Below are 15,309 nucleotides of genomic sequence, written 5' to 3'. Positions count from 1 at the left end.
TCTGGATTGGTCAATGTGTGGAAGTAACCCTTCTGGGTCTTAGTTTCCTCATGGATAAACTGACTGGATTGGCCCAGACTAGCTTTGGGATGCTTTCCATCTCTAAATCTGTGATCTTATCATATGAAAATTTTAAAGCTTAAGAAATATTTTCAAAGTTTCATAACATCCCTATAATCATTTTACCAATTACCTTTTCTTGGAGCCTGGAATTGCTAGTGGCCACTCGTGCGTGGGCTCAATCCTAGTAAAAATTGGCTCGGTAGCTTTGACTGGTCCACTTCCAGCCTGGGCTGATCTGTCCTTCCTGACTTTGCCCTTGAGGGGTCACCATATTGGTGCCATATTTAGGACCGGTTGGCCTAGCCCACTGCAGCTGAGAACTCCGGAGAGCCACGGGCCTCAGCCTCCCAGGTAGTAGGGATCCCAAGGATATACCACCACACCTTCACCTCCCTACCCTCACCTTCTCCTTTTTCTACACGGGTACAAAGTGATTCTTGTCTCAGGGTGACTCAGAGGGAAATCTGGCAACAGATCTAAAGACGCTTGCTGTTCCTGCTCAGATTAGAACCATTCCATTCTGCCTTTTCCCAATAGGTGCAGTTGCACCCCTCTATTTCTCCTGGCATCTGGAACCTCCAACTGACATGCTTTTAAGGTGGTACGCCTTGTTTCAGACAAGGCTGCTGTGTGGCTTATGTTGTAGATTTGTAAGTAATTCAGCTAATCAGAGACTAAGAAAGTGAAGGTGACAAGTTCAGTCAGGGGAAAAGAAACAGTGCTCTTTGTGACGGGTATATTTAAAACTTATATTAAAGAAAAAAAGGAGGAGGCACTCTGAAGAGAAATAGTCGACAATTTTAAGTTATAAGAAAAAGCAAGGACAAGGGGAAAACTGATGAATAGGAAGATAATCAAAAATTCTGTTAAGGAATGATTCTGAGTGACTAAATTATATTTAATGACAATTTGAAAGATGGCCAAACAGAAGCTTGTAGGGGTTGTGTGTTGGGTGTTAATTAGCATATTATCAAAGGTAGAAGCAGGTCAAACAACTGAAGTATAAAGTATAAATTTGCCATTTATTTTTCATTTTCTCAGGGGATAGATTAACTTCTAATAGCTATGTCTAAGGTCAGGTCTATAAAGGATATGTAGGATGGATTCGGTTGTGCAGTTTCCTCAGAGAACGTTTCATAGAACCATAAATTTAGAGCTGAAAGGGATACCAGAGATCATCTAGTCCAAATCCCTTGTTTTACAGATAAGTAAACTGAGGTCCAAAGAAGTGATTTGCCCAGTCTCAACCAGATAAGTTAGTAGCAAGGATGGGATTTGTACCCAGGTCCACTGACCCCAATGCCAGTACTTTTTCTTCTGCTTTTCTGACTTTCCAGTTGTCTGGAAGCAATGATATTAAATCAGTATCCAGTATGATCTATCAGCCACAACAGCTAATGAATGCTCCCTGAGGCTTTGTTGAGGTCGTAATGAGCTAGGTCAGAGAGGTGATTGTTCTGTTCTGTGTGCCCTATTAGACAACACATAGACCACTATATCAACAAATTGGATATCATGGAAAATACCAATGACTTAGCAAATACATTTGCTGTAATGCTTCTAAAATTTGCAGATGCCACAAAACTGGGTGGGATTTGTTGGGGAGGTTCCATCTGCTTTGATGTATCTTTTTAAGTAAGCACTGTAGAATGTAGACTCCTTGAGGGCAGGGCTACTTTTTACCTTTTGTCCTTAGCACCTAGCAGAGTGCCTAGTAAATAGTAAGTGCTTTATAAATGTTTGTTAATGAATAGATTGAGGCTGTGGAGGTGATTCTTGGACAGTTACAGATGGAAATAGAGGGCCTTGGGGGTTCTTTTCATTTCATACATTCTATGGTTGTTCCTATATTCTCACCATGGGAATATGGCCCAATGGATTCAGTTCCTGGCTCAGTCTTTCTTTTCTCCTCATTGTCTTCATACTAGGGGACTTCCAAATACTCAGATTTTTCAGGTCCTTAGTCTACTTATTTCTTATTTAATAATATTTGTAAGGTGCTTTAAACACTATAGAAATGCTAGTTATCATCATCATCATCATCATCATCATCATCATCATCATCATTTCTATTTCCTATGACTTGATTTCTCAATTCCACTCCAGCTACAAAATAGGATCATACCTTTGATCTTGCCATCACCCACATGCGTGACCCGTCTGTGTTCATGAACTTCAGAATTCCTTTATTTTGCCATAATCTTTTGCCATTCCATCTCTCCCTATGCCTTAAGACCCTTCACCCTATTCTACATCATCACCATGACTTCTAATCCCTCTACCCCCTCCATACTTTACCAGGCCATCACCCCAGCACAGGCTACATTCTTCTGTCTTTTCAATCTCAACTCTGGTGAATCAGCTCAACTCTACAATATATTCTTTATTTTCAAATTCTGTTTTTTTGTTTGTTTTTGGTTTTGTTTTTTGCTTTTAGGCAATTGGGGTTAAGTGACTTGCCCAAGGTCACACAGCTAGTAAGTGTTAAGTGTTTGGTCTGAGGCTGGATTTGAACTCAGGGCCTCCTGACTTCAGGGCTGGCGCTCTATACACTGCGCCACCTAGCTGCCCTATTTCCAAATTCTTTGATTCATCCAGTTGCCCTATCACAATTGGCCAAACCTTGTATTACTTCCATCACCTTTCCCTTTTGTTCCTATTCATGTGTTGCTAAAAGGGGCTAGAGGAAATCATGAAATTGTGCTGATGGAGTCCATTATATATTTATGCCCTTCCAGCAACAGCACCAACATTCTTTTCCTCTCTAATTGATTCCTTACCCCACTTACCACAGGGTGGTTACAAATTTTCTGATCTGTCATCAAGTCTCCCTGCCCTCTTTGTGAAGACCTGAGAGAAAGTATTATTTTACTATTATATTAATAACCAATTATTACACTGGGATCCAGGCTTTTCTCTTTAATTTCCTCATGAAGGCCCAGTTCTTGTTACAAAGTCAGTCTCTGTTTAAAAAAAAAAGTCAGTTTCTGAAGGACATGACTGATTACCCCTACCCTCAAGGAATGTGTTCTTCAATCTTGGGCAGGACCTCATCCAATTAGAAGACAACTTCTGTTTAGAGTATAAACAGAATCCAGTCCAGTTCTTACTCTGGGGAAAAGTGCCCCATCCTTGTACCCTATCATTAGAGTTTAGGATAACCCAGCTCACGAAGGAGGAAACCAACCAGAGTGGTCTAGATGGAGCTGTATTCCCCTCTCCTGATTGCTAGAGGCAGTTGAGTCTCATGATCAAGCCATATTCTTAGTAAGAGTAGCTGAAGACTTCTAGCCCATCTCCTCAATAAATGTCCACCAATCAGAGTTGATTTTCACTTGTCAGGGGGATTCCCTTTCAAAAAGTATTTAAGGCTTTCATGGGCTTGTCTTTGGTTGCCAAGAGAGACCACTGACCATCAATTTATTGATTGTTGGCTAGCCTAATTAATAAATTGATTATTAATTACCCAGAAACTCTATCTTCAAGGTTTTTCATTCATCACAGACCTCAAATCATATTTCACTGAAAAAATTGAGGCCATCTTCCTCTTCTGGCTTTCCCTTCATTTCATACCCTTCTGACATCATCTCCAACTATTGCCTCTTTCCCTCTAGTCTATGAGGAAGAGGATGCCCTTCTCCTTGCAAAGGCTGGTCTTTTTACATGCATGCTTGATATCATCCCTTCCCATCTTCTATAGTAGATCATTCCTTCCATCATCCTCACTTTCTCAATAATTTTCAATCTCCATCCTTCAAGCTCCTTTCTTGTTTTTGTTCAGTTGTTTTCAGTTGTGACCAATTCTGTTTGAGCCCATTCGGAGTTTTCTTGGCAAAGATACTAGAGTGGTTTGCCATTTCCTTCTCCAGCTCATTTTACAGTTGAGGAAACTGAGACCAACAGGGTGAAGTGACTTGCTCAGAGTCACACAGCTAGTAAGTATCTGAGGCCAGATTTGAACTCAGGTCTTCCTGACTCTAGGCCTGGTGCTCTATCCACTGTACCACTTAACTACTTGCCACCTACAAACATGCCCATATCTTTTCCATCCTCAAAAAATGCCCACTTGATCCTATCAACTCCACTAATGATTGTCCTATCTCGTTATTTTCTTTCTCTGCTAAACTCCTTGAAAAAGTCATCTGTACCCAGCACCTCTTCTAACCCCCTTTCAATCCTTCATCTGGCTTCTGGTCTCATTACTCAACTAGAACTACTCTCTCCAAAGCTGCCGGTGATCACTTCCATGCTGAATCTAGTGGCATTTTCTCAACTCTCTTCCTTCTTGATCTCTCTGCAGCACATGGTGCTTTGGATCGCCTCCTACTGGCTATTCTCTCAGCTTTTGTGTTTCTTTTCTATGTTGGCCCTCCTCCTCCTTGTGTGGGCGTGCCTTCTTGTCTCCTTTGCTGGCTCTTCAGTGAAGTCACACCTTCTGCCTGTGAGTATCACCCTTCCCCAGTGTTCTGTTCAGGGCCTTTTATGTTTTCTCTCTATTCTCTCAGCAGTCCCCATGGGTTCAATTATCATCTCTATGCAGATGATTCATAGATCTATTTCTCCAGCCCTGTCTCTCTTTTAAGCTTCAATCTCTTATTTCCAACTGCCTCTAGGACAGTTTAAATTAGATGTTGTGTGGGCATCTCAACGTCAACATGTCTCAAACTGAATTCATTATTTCCCCCCCAAACCATCCCCTCTCTGAACTTCCCTTTTTTGTCCCTCCTAATCAGCCAGTCTTAAATCCTTACTGTCATCCTCAGCCCCTCACTCATGCCACCTATCTAGTCTAATACCAAACCTTGTCATTTCTGCCTCTATATCTTTCATATAAATCCCCATCTCTCCATTCAAAGAGCCACCACCCTATTTCAGACCCTCATTGCTTTTGCCTGGTCTATTGCATTAACCTCTTTAATGGTCTCCCTGCCTCAATGCCCTCCTCACTTTAATCCATCCTCCATGCAGCTGCCAAAATGGTTTTCTTAATTTATAGGTCTAAACATGTCACTCCCATACTCAGGAAACTCCAGGCACTTCTTATTACCTTCAGAATCAAATGTAAAGTCATCTATTTGGCATTTAAGGTTCTTTACAAACTGGTCTCTTCTAACCTTTCCAGTCCTCTCACACTTTATTCTTCTCCACACACCATATTATATCCATTGATATCAACCTACTTGCTAGTCCTCAAATATGTGACAATCTCCCATTGCTTTGCTTTTGCACTAGCAGTCACCAGTATCTGGAATGCCTGCCTCTGACAGCCTTCCTTTAATGCTTACCTCAAATCCCATATTCTGCAGAGGCCTTTTCTGGTCCTTCCGGTCTCTAGAGCACTCCATTCTGACATTATTTTCTATCTATGGTGCATACATACATGTCTTGTATGTTCTTTTTTTTTTCCAAGTCAAGTCAAATCAACAAACATTTATTAAGCACCGACTGTATGCCAAGAATTGCATTAAGGGCTAGAAATACAAAATAAAAAGGCAAAAACATTCTCTGCCCTCAAGGAGCCCATAATCCAATCAAACACCTGATGCCTCTCCCCCTAAACTCTGACTTGAAATCTGTTGGTCAATTTTTTCCCTTTTTTTGTAAATAGTATTTTATTTTATTTTATTGGTTTTTGTTGTTTTAGGCAATGGGGTTAAGTGACTTGCCCAGGGTCACACAGCTAGTAAGTGTTATGTGTCTGAGGCCAGATTTGAAATCAGGTCCTCCTGAATCCAGGATCAGTACTCTATGCACTGCGCCACCTAGCTTCCCCTAGTATTTTATTTTTTCCAATTACATGTAAAAAATAGCTTTCAACATTCATTTTTTTTTTCGGTGAGGCAATCTGGGTTAAGTTACTTGCCCAGGGTCACACAGTCTGCTAAGTGGCGAGTATCTGAGGCCAGATTTGAACTCAGGTCCTCTTGACTCCAAGGCTAGAGCTCTATCCACTGTGCCACCTAGCTGCCCCCAACATTCATTTTTTATAAGATTTTGAGTTCCAAATTTTTATCCCTCCTCCCCTCCCTCTCATCTCCCCAAGACAGCAAGCAATCTGATATAGGTTATACATGTGCAATCATGTTAAACATGTTTCCACTTTAGTCATTTTGTGAAAGAAGAATCAGAACAAGAGGGGAAAGACCACGAGAAAGAAAAAACAACCCCCCCCAAAAAAAAACCCAGTGAAAATAGTATGCTTGGATCTGCATTCAGGTTCCATAGTTCTTTCTTTGGATGTGGATAGTACTTTCTGCAATTTTATTCTTCAAAGAAAATATCATTTCATTTTCAAACAGTATAATGGGTAGCAGTCTCCTGGACAGCCTATGGCAGGCATAAGGACACAGTGTGATTAAAATAACAAAATCCTCTTTTCCCCTTTTTACGTGTTTGCAAAAAAAAATCAATTTAGTTTCAATTTGTATTTTGCTGTTCCATATCAGGGCCTTTGGCTTATGAGAAACTCTCCAGTGGAATCTTTTTACTAGTAAAGAAGGCTAATTGGAATTGTCTTGGATCATCGTAGTACTGGGAAGAGCTAAGTCTATCACAGTTGATCATCACACAGTGTTGCTGTTACTGTGTACAATGTTCTGGTTCTGTTCACTTCACTTAGCATCAGTTCATGTAAGTCTTTCCAGGTTTTTCTGAAATTTGCCTGCTCATCATTTCTTATAGCACAATAATAGTCCACTGCATTCATATATCACAACTTGTTCAGCCATTCCCCAACGGATGGGCACCCCTTCAATTCCCAGTTCTTGGCCACCACAAAAAGAGCTGCTGTAAATATTTTTGTACATGTGGGTCCTTTCCCCTTTTTCGCGATCTCTTTGGGGTACAGACCTGGCAGCAGTATTGCTGGATCAAAGGATATGCACAGTTTGATTGCCCTTTGGGCTGTATGTTCTGATTTCTTTGTTGTATTCTCCATTGGAATGTGGAGTGGGCTTTGGAATGCCCTTTAAGCGCAAGGGCTGTTTTTTGTTTTTTCCTTCCTTTGTATCCCTGATGTTTAACCGTTCCTAGCACATAGAAGCACTTAATACATGCTTGTTGAATTGATTGATTGATGTCTGCATGACAACAAATTAGATGGACCCTATATCCCTCATCCTTTGTGACTGTCTGTATTTGGCATTCAAACCCTTCATAACTCAGTTCCCTCCTGCCTCTCTAGGTTTCTTATGACTTATTCCCCAGCACATACTCTTCAATCCGGTGCTGTCCCACAAATAAGACTCTCCATCTCTTGGCTTCTATTTTTCTATACTAATTAATCCCTCTAATGAGCACTTTGAATGATAGAGACCCTACAAATTGCAGGAGTGACTTTTAGCCTTGTCTATTCAGCCTTCTCTACTAGTAAAAAGATTCCACTAGAGAGTTTACTCATAAGCCAAAGGCCCCGAGATGGAACAGCACATTGAAACTAAATTCTTTTTCTTTCTTTTTTCTTTTTTTTCTTTTGCAAATACATAAAAGATCATCACACTGTATCCTTATGCCTGCCATGGGCTGTCCAGGAGACTACTACCCATTATACTGTTTGAAAACGAAATGATATTTTCTTTGAAGAATAAAGTTACAGTAACATGTCTGGCTTTGGTATAAGATACTTAAGTGTGCTATTATTATCACCCAAGTTAGAATGTATTCTTTGTAGGCCATCTGTATCACCTAATACACAGTGAATGCATGCATGTACCACGGTCTATTTTTGACTTGTCACTGGACTTTGATGACTCTGGAAGACTCTGCCTCACTTAAATCCCATTCAAGAAAGAGTCAAGATCTTCCCAGCACATTGGTCCTCTTGGAAGAAGGACCAACAACAACAGTCCTGCTAAAACTGACCTTGACGGCAGAGGGTGTGGAGAGGAGAGGGGGAAGGAAATATCTCAGGATGTTATGAAGCACAGTAAATCTATATTACCCAAATGAGCACAATCTATAACAAAAATCATTCCCTAATACATACTCTCAGTTGCCCTGGATTCTTCCACATTTCTCCAACTACTCCATTCTCTCCACAGTTGAATTCAGCTAATCAGCCATATAGACCTAGGGAATTTTAATAACAGGAGGCATTTTAATACTAAACTAACTAAAAATAGGAAATACATAGAAGGTATTACAGTAGTAAAGGCTTGCTTGATTGCTTGCTGCGTAGAATCCCTTTTGTCCTGTCTGTTGTTTTGAATTATTGATGCAACAGGTAAGGAGTGGGGAGGGTGATGTGGTGAAATGATTTGGAATGAAAAGACCTGGGTTCTCCTCCCATCTCAACCCCTTACAGTCATTGCTCCCAGCCTAGTAGACTAATTAGCTGAGTGACCCTAGACAAGTGACTTTAACCCCACTCAGCCTCAATTTCCTTACCTACAAAATGGGGATAAAAATAGCCCCTGGCTGGAAGGGTTTTTGTGAGGATCAAATGACATACATATATATGTCCATCTTTAAGTACTCTCTACTAGCTAGCTATTGTTATGATGACTAGGGAGAAGGAAGCTGTGGTCAGAGAAGGAAGTTGCAGCTGAAGTAGCCTGCAACTCAGAAGCACCAGGGGACTGAGTGGGATTATAGGTGTATAGTTGGCTTTGCCCTCCACTGAAGCAAAGGGAACATTGAGCTGATTAACAGTCTCTTAGAAATTAAGTGACAGGGTGTGGTTTGTACCTGAGTGGTGCAGAGCAGGCGTCCAGGCCTTGGCCTGCCTGATAGGGAAGGAGTAGGGCAGTCGAGTTCCTGGGGCCAGGCTAGTTAGAGAGGGATTGAGCCCGTTTGATTAGTAACCCTTAGCCAAGTCCAGCTCTAACCCTAAAACTGAGTGAGTCATCTTCTTGTATTTCTAGGGCAGATGGATGGCAAAGTGGATTGAATCAGAGGTTGGCTGAATCTTCCTTCTGATACTAGCTGGGTAACCCTGGGCAAGTCACTCTGTCCACCTGTTTTGCCATCAAATAGGAAGAATAACAAATAGTGTTACTTCCCAAGGTTCTTGTGAGGATCAAATGATATAAGACATGAAGTGCTTTACAAACCTTAAAGGTGTATGTAAATGCCAGTGATATCTATGAGCACATCTTTTTTCTCTGATTCTTTAAAGTTCTTTGCTTATATTGTGTTGTACTCAACTCACACTCACCATTGCCCTTTGGGTAAGCCTTAGAATCAATCACACAAAGCATGTCTAGATAAAAATGAAAAAATCACATATTTATGTTTTTCCCCTCAAGAGATATACAAATGCCTTTTAAAGTGATACATTCTTTTTTTTTTATTAACCACTCCATTACTGATTGAGTAAGAACACAAAGCCCTCTTTAGCAAGATTATCAGCAAAATCCTATCCCACCTGTTTCCATGTTTACATTAAATCTGATGGCTTCTTCTCTGGGGAACCCTTGGAGCTTGTAACTTGGCCATGTTGTTTCAAAGAACAAGATGGCTGGTAAGGTTGTGATTTTGGAGTTCAAATCACGGCAGAGTTCTTGTTCTGACCTGGGTTAATTGGCAATAAGAATCCCAAGTAGAATTTTTGTATGCAGGCCAAGTATTACAAAAAATAATACAAAATGCACCCAGGGCAAGTGGCATGAAGTAGACCACTATCTGGGTGGTGGTAGTGGTGGTGCAGAAAGGACACTGCCATATAGGAGGCGAGAGAAAGACAGAGACAGAGAGAGACACACAGAGATAGAGAGAAAGATGGAGAAAGAGACAGAGAGAGAGAAAGAGAGAGAGAGAAAGATGGAGAAAGAGACAGAGAGAAAGAGAGAGAGAAAGATGGAGAAAGAGACAGAGAGAGAGAAAGAGAGAGAGAGAGAGAGAGAGAGAGAGAGAGAGAGAGAGAGAGAGAGAGAGAGAGAGAGAGAGAGAGAGAGAGAAAGAGAAATACTCTGGATGTGGTTTGAGGCTATTGCTGGGTAGGCTAGGGTGGAAGGGAATAGGCAGGTGAGAAGCTCAACTCAGCTTTTAATAGCAGAGCCTCTAATTTGAATTATTCTTGTTAATTAGGTGCTAAGATGACTAGTTTTTGCATTTCTAATGGAATACAAATTCTGTCAAGTTCAAAGTGGCAGCTAGGTGGCTGATAAGAGTGCTGGGTCTGGAGTCTGGAAGACCTGAGTTCAAATCCCTGTGGCCCTGGACAAGTCAATTAACCTCTGTCTGCTTCCTTAATTTCCTCAACAATAAAAAGGGGGTCATAATAGAATCTACCTTCCAGGATTGTTGTAAGGATCAAATGAGACAATATTTGTAAAGTGCTTAGCACAATGCCTGGCACATAGTGGGTAATTAATATATACTTATTGCTTTCCCCTTCCTTGTCCCTGCTCTCTAAATTCAGTACCCTGGGTCAAAACACCATTTACTCCACTTTAGTTATGTGTCTATTGATATGAAAAAGATTTTAGCACTAGAAGGGGTCTTAAAGAACAACTATTCCAACCCCTTTATTTTACCCATGAAAAACTGGGGTCCAGGGAAGTTAAATAATTTACCCAGGGGCCATTCTAGTTAGTGATAGAGGTAGGAAATAGAACTTGCCCTTCTGACTAGTGGTTCAGTGGTCTTGTGACAACATTTTTCCCATTCATTTATAAAATCAGATAATGCCGTCAACACCAAAAATTTATCATGAGATTGTTTGGTGCGTAGCACTCATTTAAGCACCTAATGGATTCAGAGCATTTTACTAGCTGTAAGGGGCTGGAGGGAGATACAGAGACTATAGACTTATATCTCGAGCAGATAGTCTAGAAGGGTCAATCTGCATAAATCAATGCCTGTAATACAAAATGTTACAGGATTAAAGAAATGCAAAGTTCTATGTGAGATCTAAGGGAGAAAGCATTACTAATCAGATGTGGGGATCAATGAAAACTTCAAGGAGGTGTCATTTAAGAGCATTCAGGTTCCCACAACTGGGGGGGGGAAGGGGTGAAAAGCAAACAAGACCAAAAAAAAAATCCTAGCAAGCAATGATGAAAAGGTGAGAGAGGGTGGAATGAATATGGGACGTGGCAAGAGAATCAATGTGACAAAGTGCAGGATATCAGAGAGAAGTGCTGAGATAAGGTTGAAACTACAAGGTGATACCATAGGAGTACTCAATTACTGATTACTGCTTTTATACCCAAACATTTACACTCAATTGGGCAGCTAGGTGGTGTAGTTGATAGAGTGCCAGGCCTGGAGTCAGAAAGACTTGAGTTCAAATCCAGCCTCAGACACTTACTAGCTGTGTGACTCTGGGCAAGTCACTTAACCCTATTTGCCTCAGTTTCTTCATCTGTAAAATGAGCTAGAGAAGGAAAGAGCAAGCTACTCTAGTATCTTTGCCAAGAAACCCCAAACGGGGTTGGGAAGGGTTGGACAGGATTTGGCAGCAACAAAAAACATTCAGTTGGTAAGACAATAGTGAATCACTGAAAATTTCTAAGGATTGAAAAAGCTGTATCTTTCTGACTCCAAACTGTGTCACCTGATAGAACTTGATAGAACTTGCATTTTGTTAGACATGGAGGGTAAAAGGGGGTAAAAGGTGATTTGGAGGTGATGGTGGGGAAACCAGAGCAGGAAGATGTGTAGGATGGAGAAGGGTATTTCAATAGTTCAGCTCAGTAAATGGGGGACAGGGGGTTGGAGCAGTGAGAATGAGGGAAGGGCTTTGGGGGAATAGATACAAGAATTATTTTGGAGATAGAATCCATAGAAGTTGTAGGAAATGAAGAAGAGGACAGTCCAAGATTAGGAACATGGGAGACTGGGTGTCAAAGACGGGAATGATGTCAGAAGAAGAGGAAGGAGAAAATAAAATTTCAGACAGGTGGAGTTTTTAAAAAAAATTTTAAAAATTTATTTTTTCTTTTAGTTTTTTAACATTTGTTTTCAAAACTTTGGGTTCCAAATTTTCTCCCTTCCTCCCTCCCCAGCCACCTTCATTGAGAAGGCAAGCAATTCCATACAGGTTATACATGTGTAGTCATATAAAACACTTCCATAGTGGTCACCTTGTGAAAAACTAAGTATATTTCTCTCCATCCTATTCCCCGCCCCCAATTTATTCTATTCTCTCTTTTGACCCTGTGCCTCCTTAGAAGTGTTTGCTTTTGATTACCCCCTCCCCAGTCAGCCCTCCCCTCTATCATTGTCCCCTGTTGTCTTGTCCCCTTACCCCACCTCCCCATTTTCCTGTAGGGTAAGATAGATTTCCATACCCGATTGAGTGTGTATGTTATTTCCTGACAGGTGGAGTTTTTAATACTTGTAAGACTATCCGGATGGTAATGATCTTCATTGAGCACAGGAACTGTTTTTTTGATTCTTTGTACTGCACTTAATAAATGCTGACTTAATTAAAAATGATTGACTGGCCTTGAGAGAGATGGAATCCTGGTCTGGACTTTGGAATGTGTGATAATAATACATAGGAAAGGCTCATATGTTTATATATTTAGAAATTCGAGTAGCTTAAGAGGCTATCTATATTTAGTTCAACCACTTAGAAAGAATGAAAGAAAGAGAAAGAAAGAAAGAAAAGAATGAAAGAAAGGAAGAAAGGAAGGAAGAAAGAAAGAAAGAAGCGGCTTCATGACTGCATGGCGTTTGGAAGAAGGCTGAACATTTGAGTGAGCACGAGTCGGTTAAAGGAGAGGCAGGTTGGCTTGGTGAGTAAAAGGGCCGAAGTCTTCTGGAATCAGTCCCACCTCTGACACATTTTGGCCGCGTGACCCAAGGCTGGTCATTCGATTTCTCAGGGTCCCAGGAAACTCTGAGACAGAACAGCTTGGATGTGTGTGCGTGTGAAATGCGCATTGTTGCAGTTTCCCATGGCAGTGAAATGACAGATGCTGTCCAAAAAAGAAAAAAAAAATTCATTATATAAAAAAGTGACCATTCCAAAGTCCTCTTCCCTGGTGGAGCCCCATCTTTCCCGGGTAAGACTGCGTGGGGACCCGCCAGCCCCAGAGGCAGGAAAGGAGTGGAAAGGGAGAGGGGTGGGAGGAGGGGCAGTCTCGGGGTTCTCTGTCGGGGTGCATCAGCGCTGGGCTGCAGGTCCCTAGCGTCAGGGTGACCGCAGACGCTGCCCCGCAGAGTTCAGAGCTCCCACAGCCCCAGAGGACAAATCCCTGCCCGGGGCGAGCCCGGAGGGTCCGAGGCTGCCTCGCCCCTGGCCCCCCGGCTCAGGAGAGGCCGGGGTGGGGAGAAGAGCGCACGCGCACCCAGCTCCCGAAGTCCGACCCGCCCAGCGGAAGGCTCAGTCCGCTGTCCTGTCAGTCAGCCGCCCGCCCACGCTCGGGGGAGGGGGAGGTGGGCGGACGCCCCTCCCCCTCCGGCCCGGATTGGCCATTGCCGCAGGCTCCGCCCCTTGGGGAGGGTCCGGGCGGCCTCTCTGAGCTCCCTCTTCCCGCCCGGGGCCGGGAGGTGGCGCCCCCGCCCCCGCTGTCAGTGGCCGCGCGATTGCGCGCTCCCTCCTCGAAGGCCGGCCGAGTGTGGGGCCGTGGAGGCTGCCCGAGCGGCCGCCGCCCTCTTGCCCCGGCCCCGGCCCCGGCCCTGAGCTGCACCATGTTCCGGCGGATCTTGCAGCGGGTGAGAGCCGAGGGCTGTTGACGCGGCGGGCCCCGCGGCCGGCTTGTCACTCTTCGGGATTAGGCCTCGGAGCGGGGGGGGGGGGCGGGGTGGGGTCGCGCGCCCTCTGAGGTGTGAGGGGGAAGGGCGGGGCGGGGGCGCACGCGCTGTGGGGTGTGTTGGTGGTGGTCGGGGGGGCACGCCCCGGACCCCTTTCCCCCCGGCGGCCGCTACAGACGCTGTATTTACTACGGTGTCATCGAGAACGTGGCGGCCGGAGCCGGGGCGGAGGGGGGGGAGGGAGGGAGGGAGATTGGGGGGGTGGGGGGTGGAGAGGGGCGGGGCCTCGCCCCGCCTCCCGCTGACCTTTGGGCAGTCGACCCAGAGCGACCCCGCGGCCGTCCCCCCTCCCCGGACCTCCGCCGCCTCGCTCGGGGGAAGACACGTGGGTGGCCGGAGCGGCCGTGACAGCCGGGGCGCTGGCCGCGGGAGCTCGGGGCGCCTCTCCCCGGCCCTCATTCCGGGGGCCCCACGTGCTCCTTCCTCCCTCCTCGCGGCCCAGGCCGCTGCCTGTCATTGGAAGTCGAGGCCCTCCAGATGCTCAGCCGGCACCCCGGGCCCGGGACGTCGTCTCCACCAACTCCCCTGCCTCGCTTTTGTATCCCCGGAGCTTGGCATACAGGAGGCGCTTACTAAATGTGTGCCGACTTGTTAGGTTCCTTCATTCCCCCGCCCCCTTTCCCGAGATCTTGGTAAGGCGTGTGTCACAACCTAGACGGCAGAAAAACGGGAGCCAAAAGCCTCACTGGGCCGTTCAGAGGACAAAAGAAGTACGGGATTGAAATCCGTGATTGTGCAGCTAGGGTGGCTACCAAAGAGAGTTGAGTCATCCAGTACATGGAAAAGGGAGTGTTCGAGTTTCTCCCCAGCTTTCTTGCGATGTCAGTATCATGTAAAACTTAGTCATATATCAAGGGGAAGTGTAATAACTAATGCGTTCAAATTTGAGAGCTTCCTATACTCTTTAAAAACAAAAGATTAGTTCGGATATTCTGGAGGGCTAGAACCTCTTTTTTTTGAGAAAGGATTCTAGTAATAACAAGGGTATGTTCTATCTGTTCAACAGTAAAGACATCTGTGTATAATTTACTTGTAATATGTAACTAATTTTCAGGAACCGGTTGTCTTATGCCTCAGATTTGTTTTTTCTTTTGTTATTTCTGTAGCTGAAAATTAGTTGGCTTAAGGTCTTTGTAAATGTTTATGGTGAAAAGAAAGTGTTTACGGACTTAAAGGTGTGTTGAGAGAGCTGCCAGAAAATTCGGGATACTTTGAAGTGGTGCTGGTTGATACGGTTAGGAATTAAGGTTAGGCAACTGTATTTGTTTTTCATTGTCCATAGGAAGAACTAAATAGTTTTGGAAATTCCAAAGGAAAACGAGAAATTGGGATTAATTTATGTAAGCAGATAAAGTATTTTGTGAAGCTGTCAGAACAGGAGGAACAAACCTGATGACATCTTCTGATGTTAGTTACAGGTATTTCCATTGTGAACTTAAAGTTTCCATAGATAGGTATTACACTTTGATTAAAATGTAACCCTCATGTAATTTAAAACTCAAGGACATTTTAAATCATCATAGAAACAATCATTTTTTTAAC

At 43.6% G+C, this 15,309-nt stretch overlaps 1 protein-coding gene across 1 annotated transcript in view; it reads left to right on the top strand.

The window, feature by feature from the left end:
- The first annotated feature begins 13,498 nt into the window (after positions 1 to 13,498).
- EEA1 (early endosome antigen 1) overlaps positions 13,499 to 15,309 on the top strand; it is a 121,305-nt gene continuing 119,494 nt past the window's right edge. The window contains 1 exon segment of the mRNA XM_021006418.2: positions 13,499 to 13,668. Coding sequence (XP_020862077.1) covers positions 13,645 to 13,668 — 24 coding nt within the window. The 5' untranslated portion in view covers positions 13,499 to 13,644.

The sequence above is a fragment of the Phascolarctos cinereus genome, unplaced genomic scaffold (assembly GCF_003287225.1).
Source record: "Phascolarctos cinereus isolate Bilbo 61053 unplaced genomic scaffold, phaCin_HiC Scaffold_1;HRSCAF=81, whole genome shotgun sequence".
Classification (NCBI taxonomy): Eukaryota; Metazoa; Chordata; class Mammalia; order Diprotodontia; family Phascolarctidae; genus Phascolarctos; species Phascolarctos cinereus.
The sequence above is the reverse complement of the archived record's forward strand: the minus strand, read 5'-3'. Positions and strand labels throughout refer to the sequence as shown.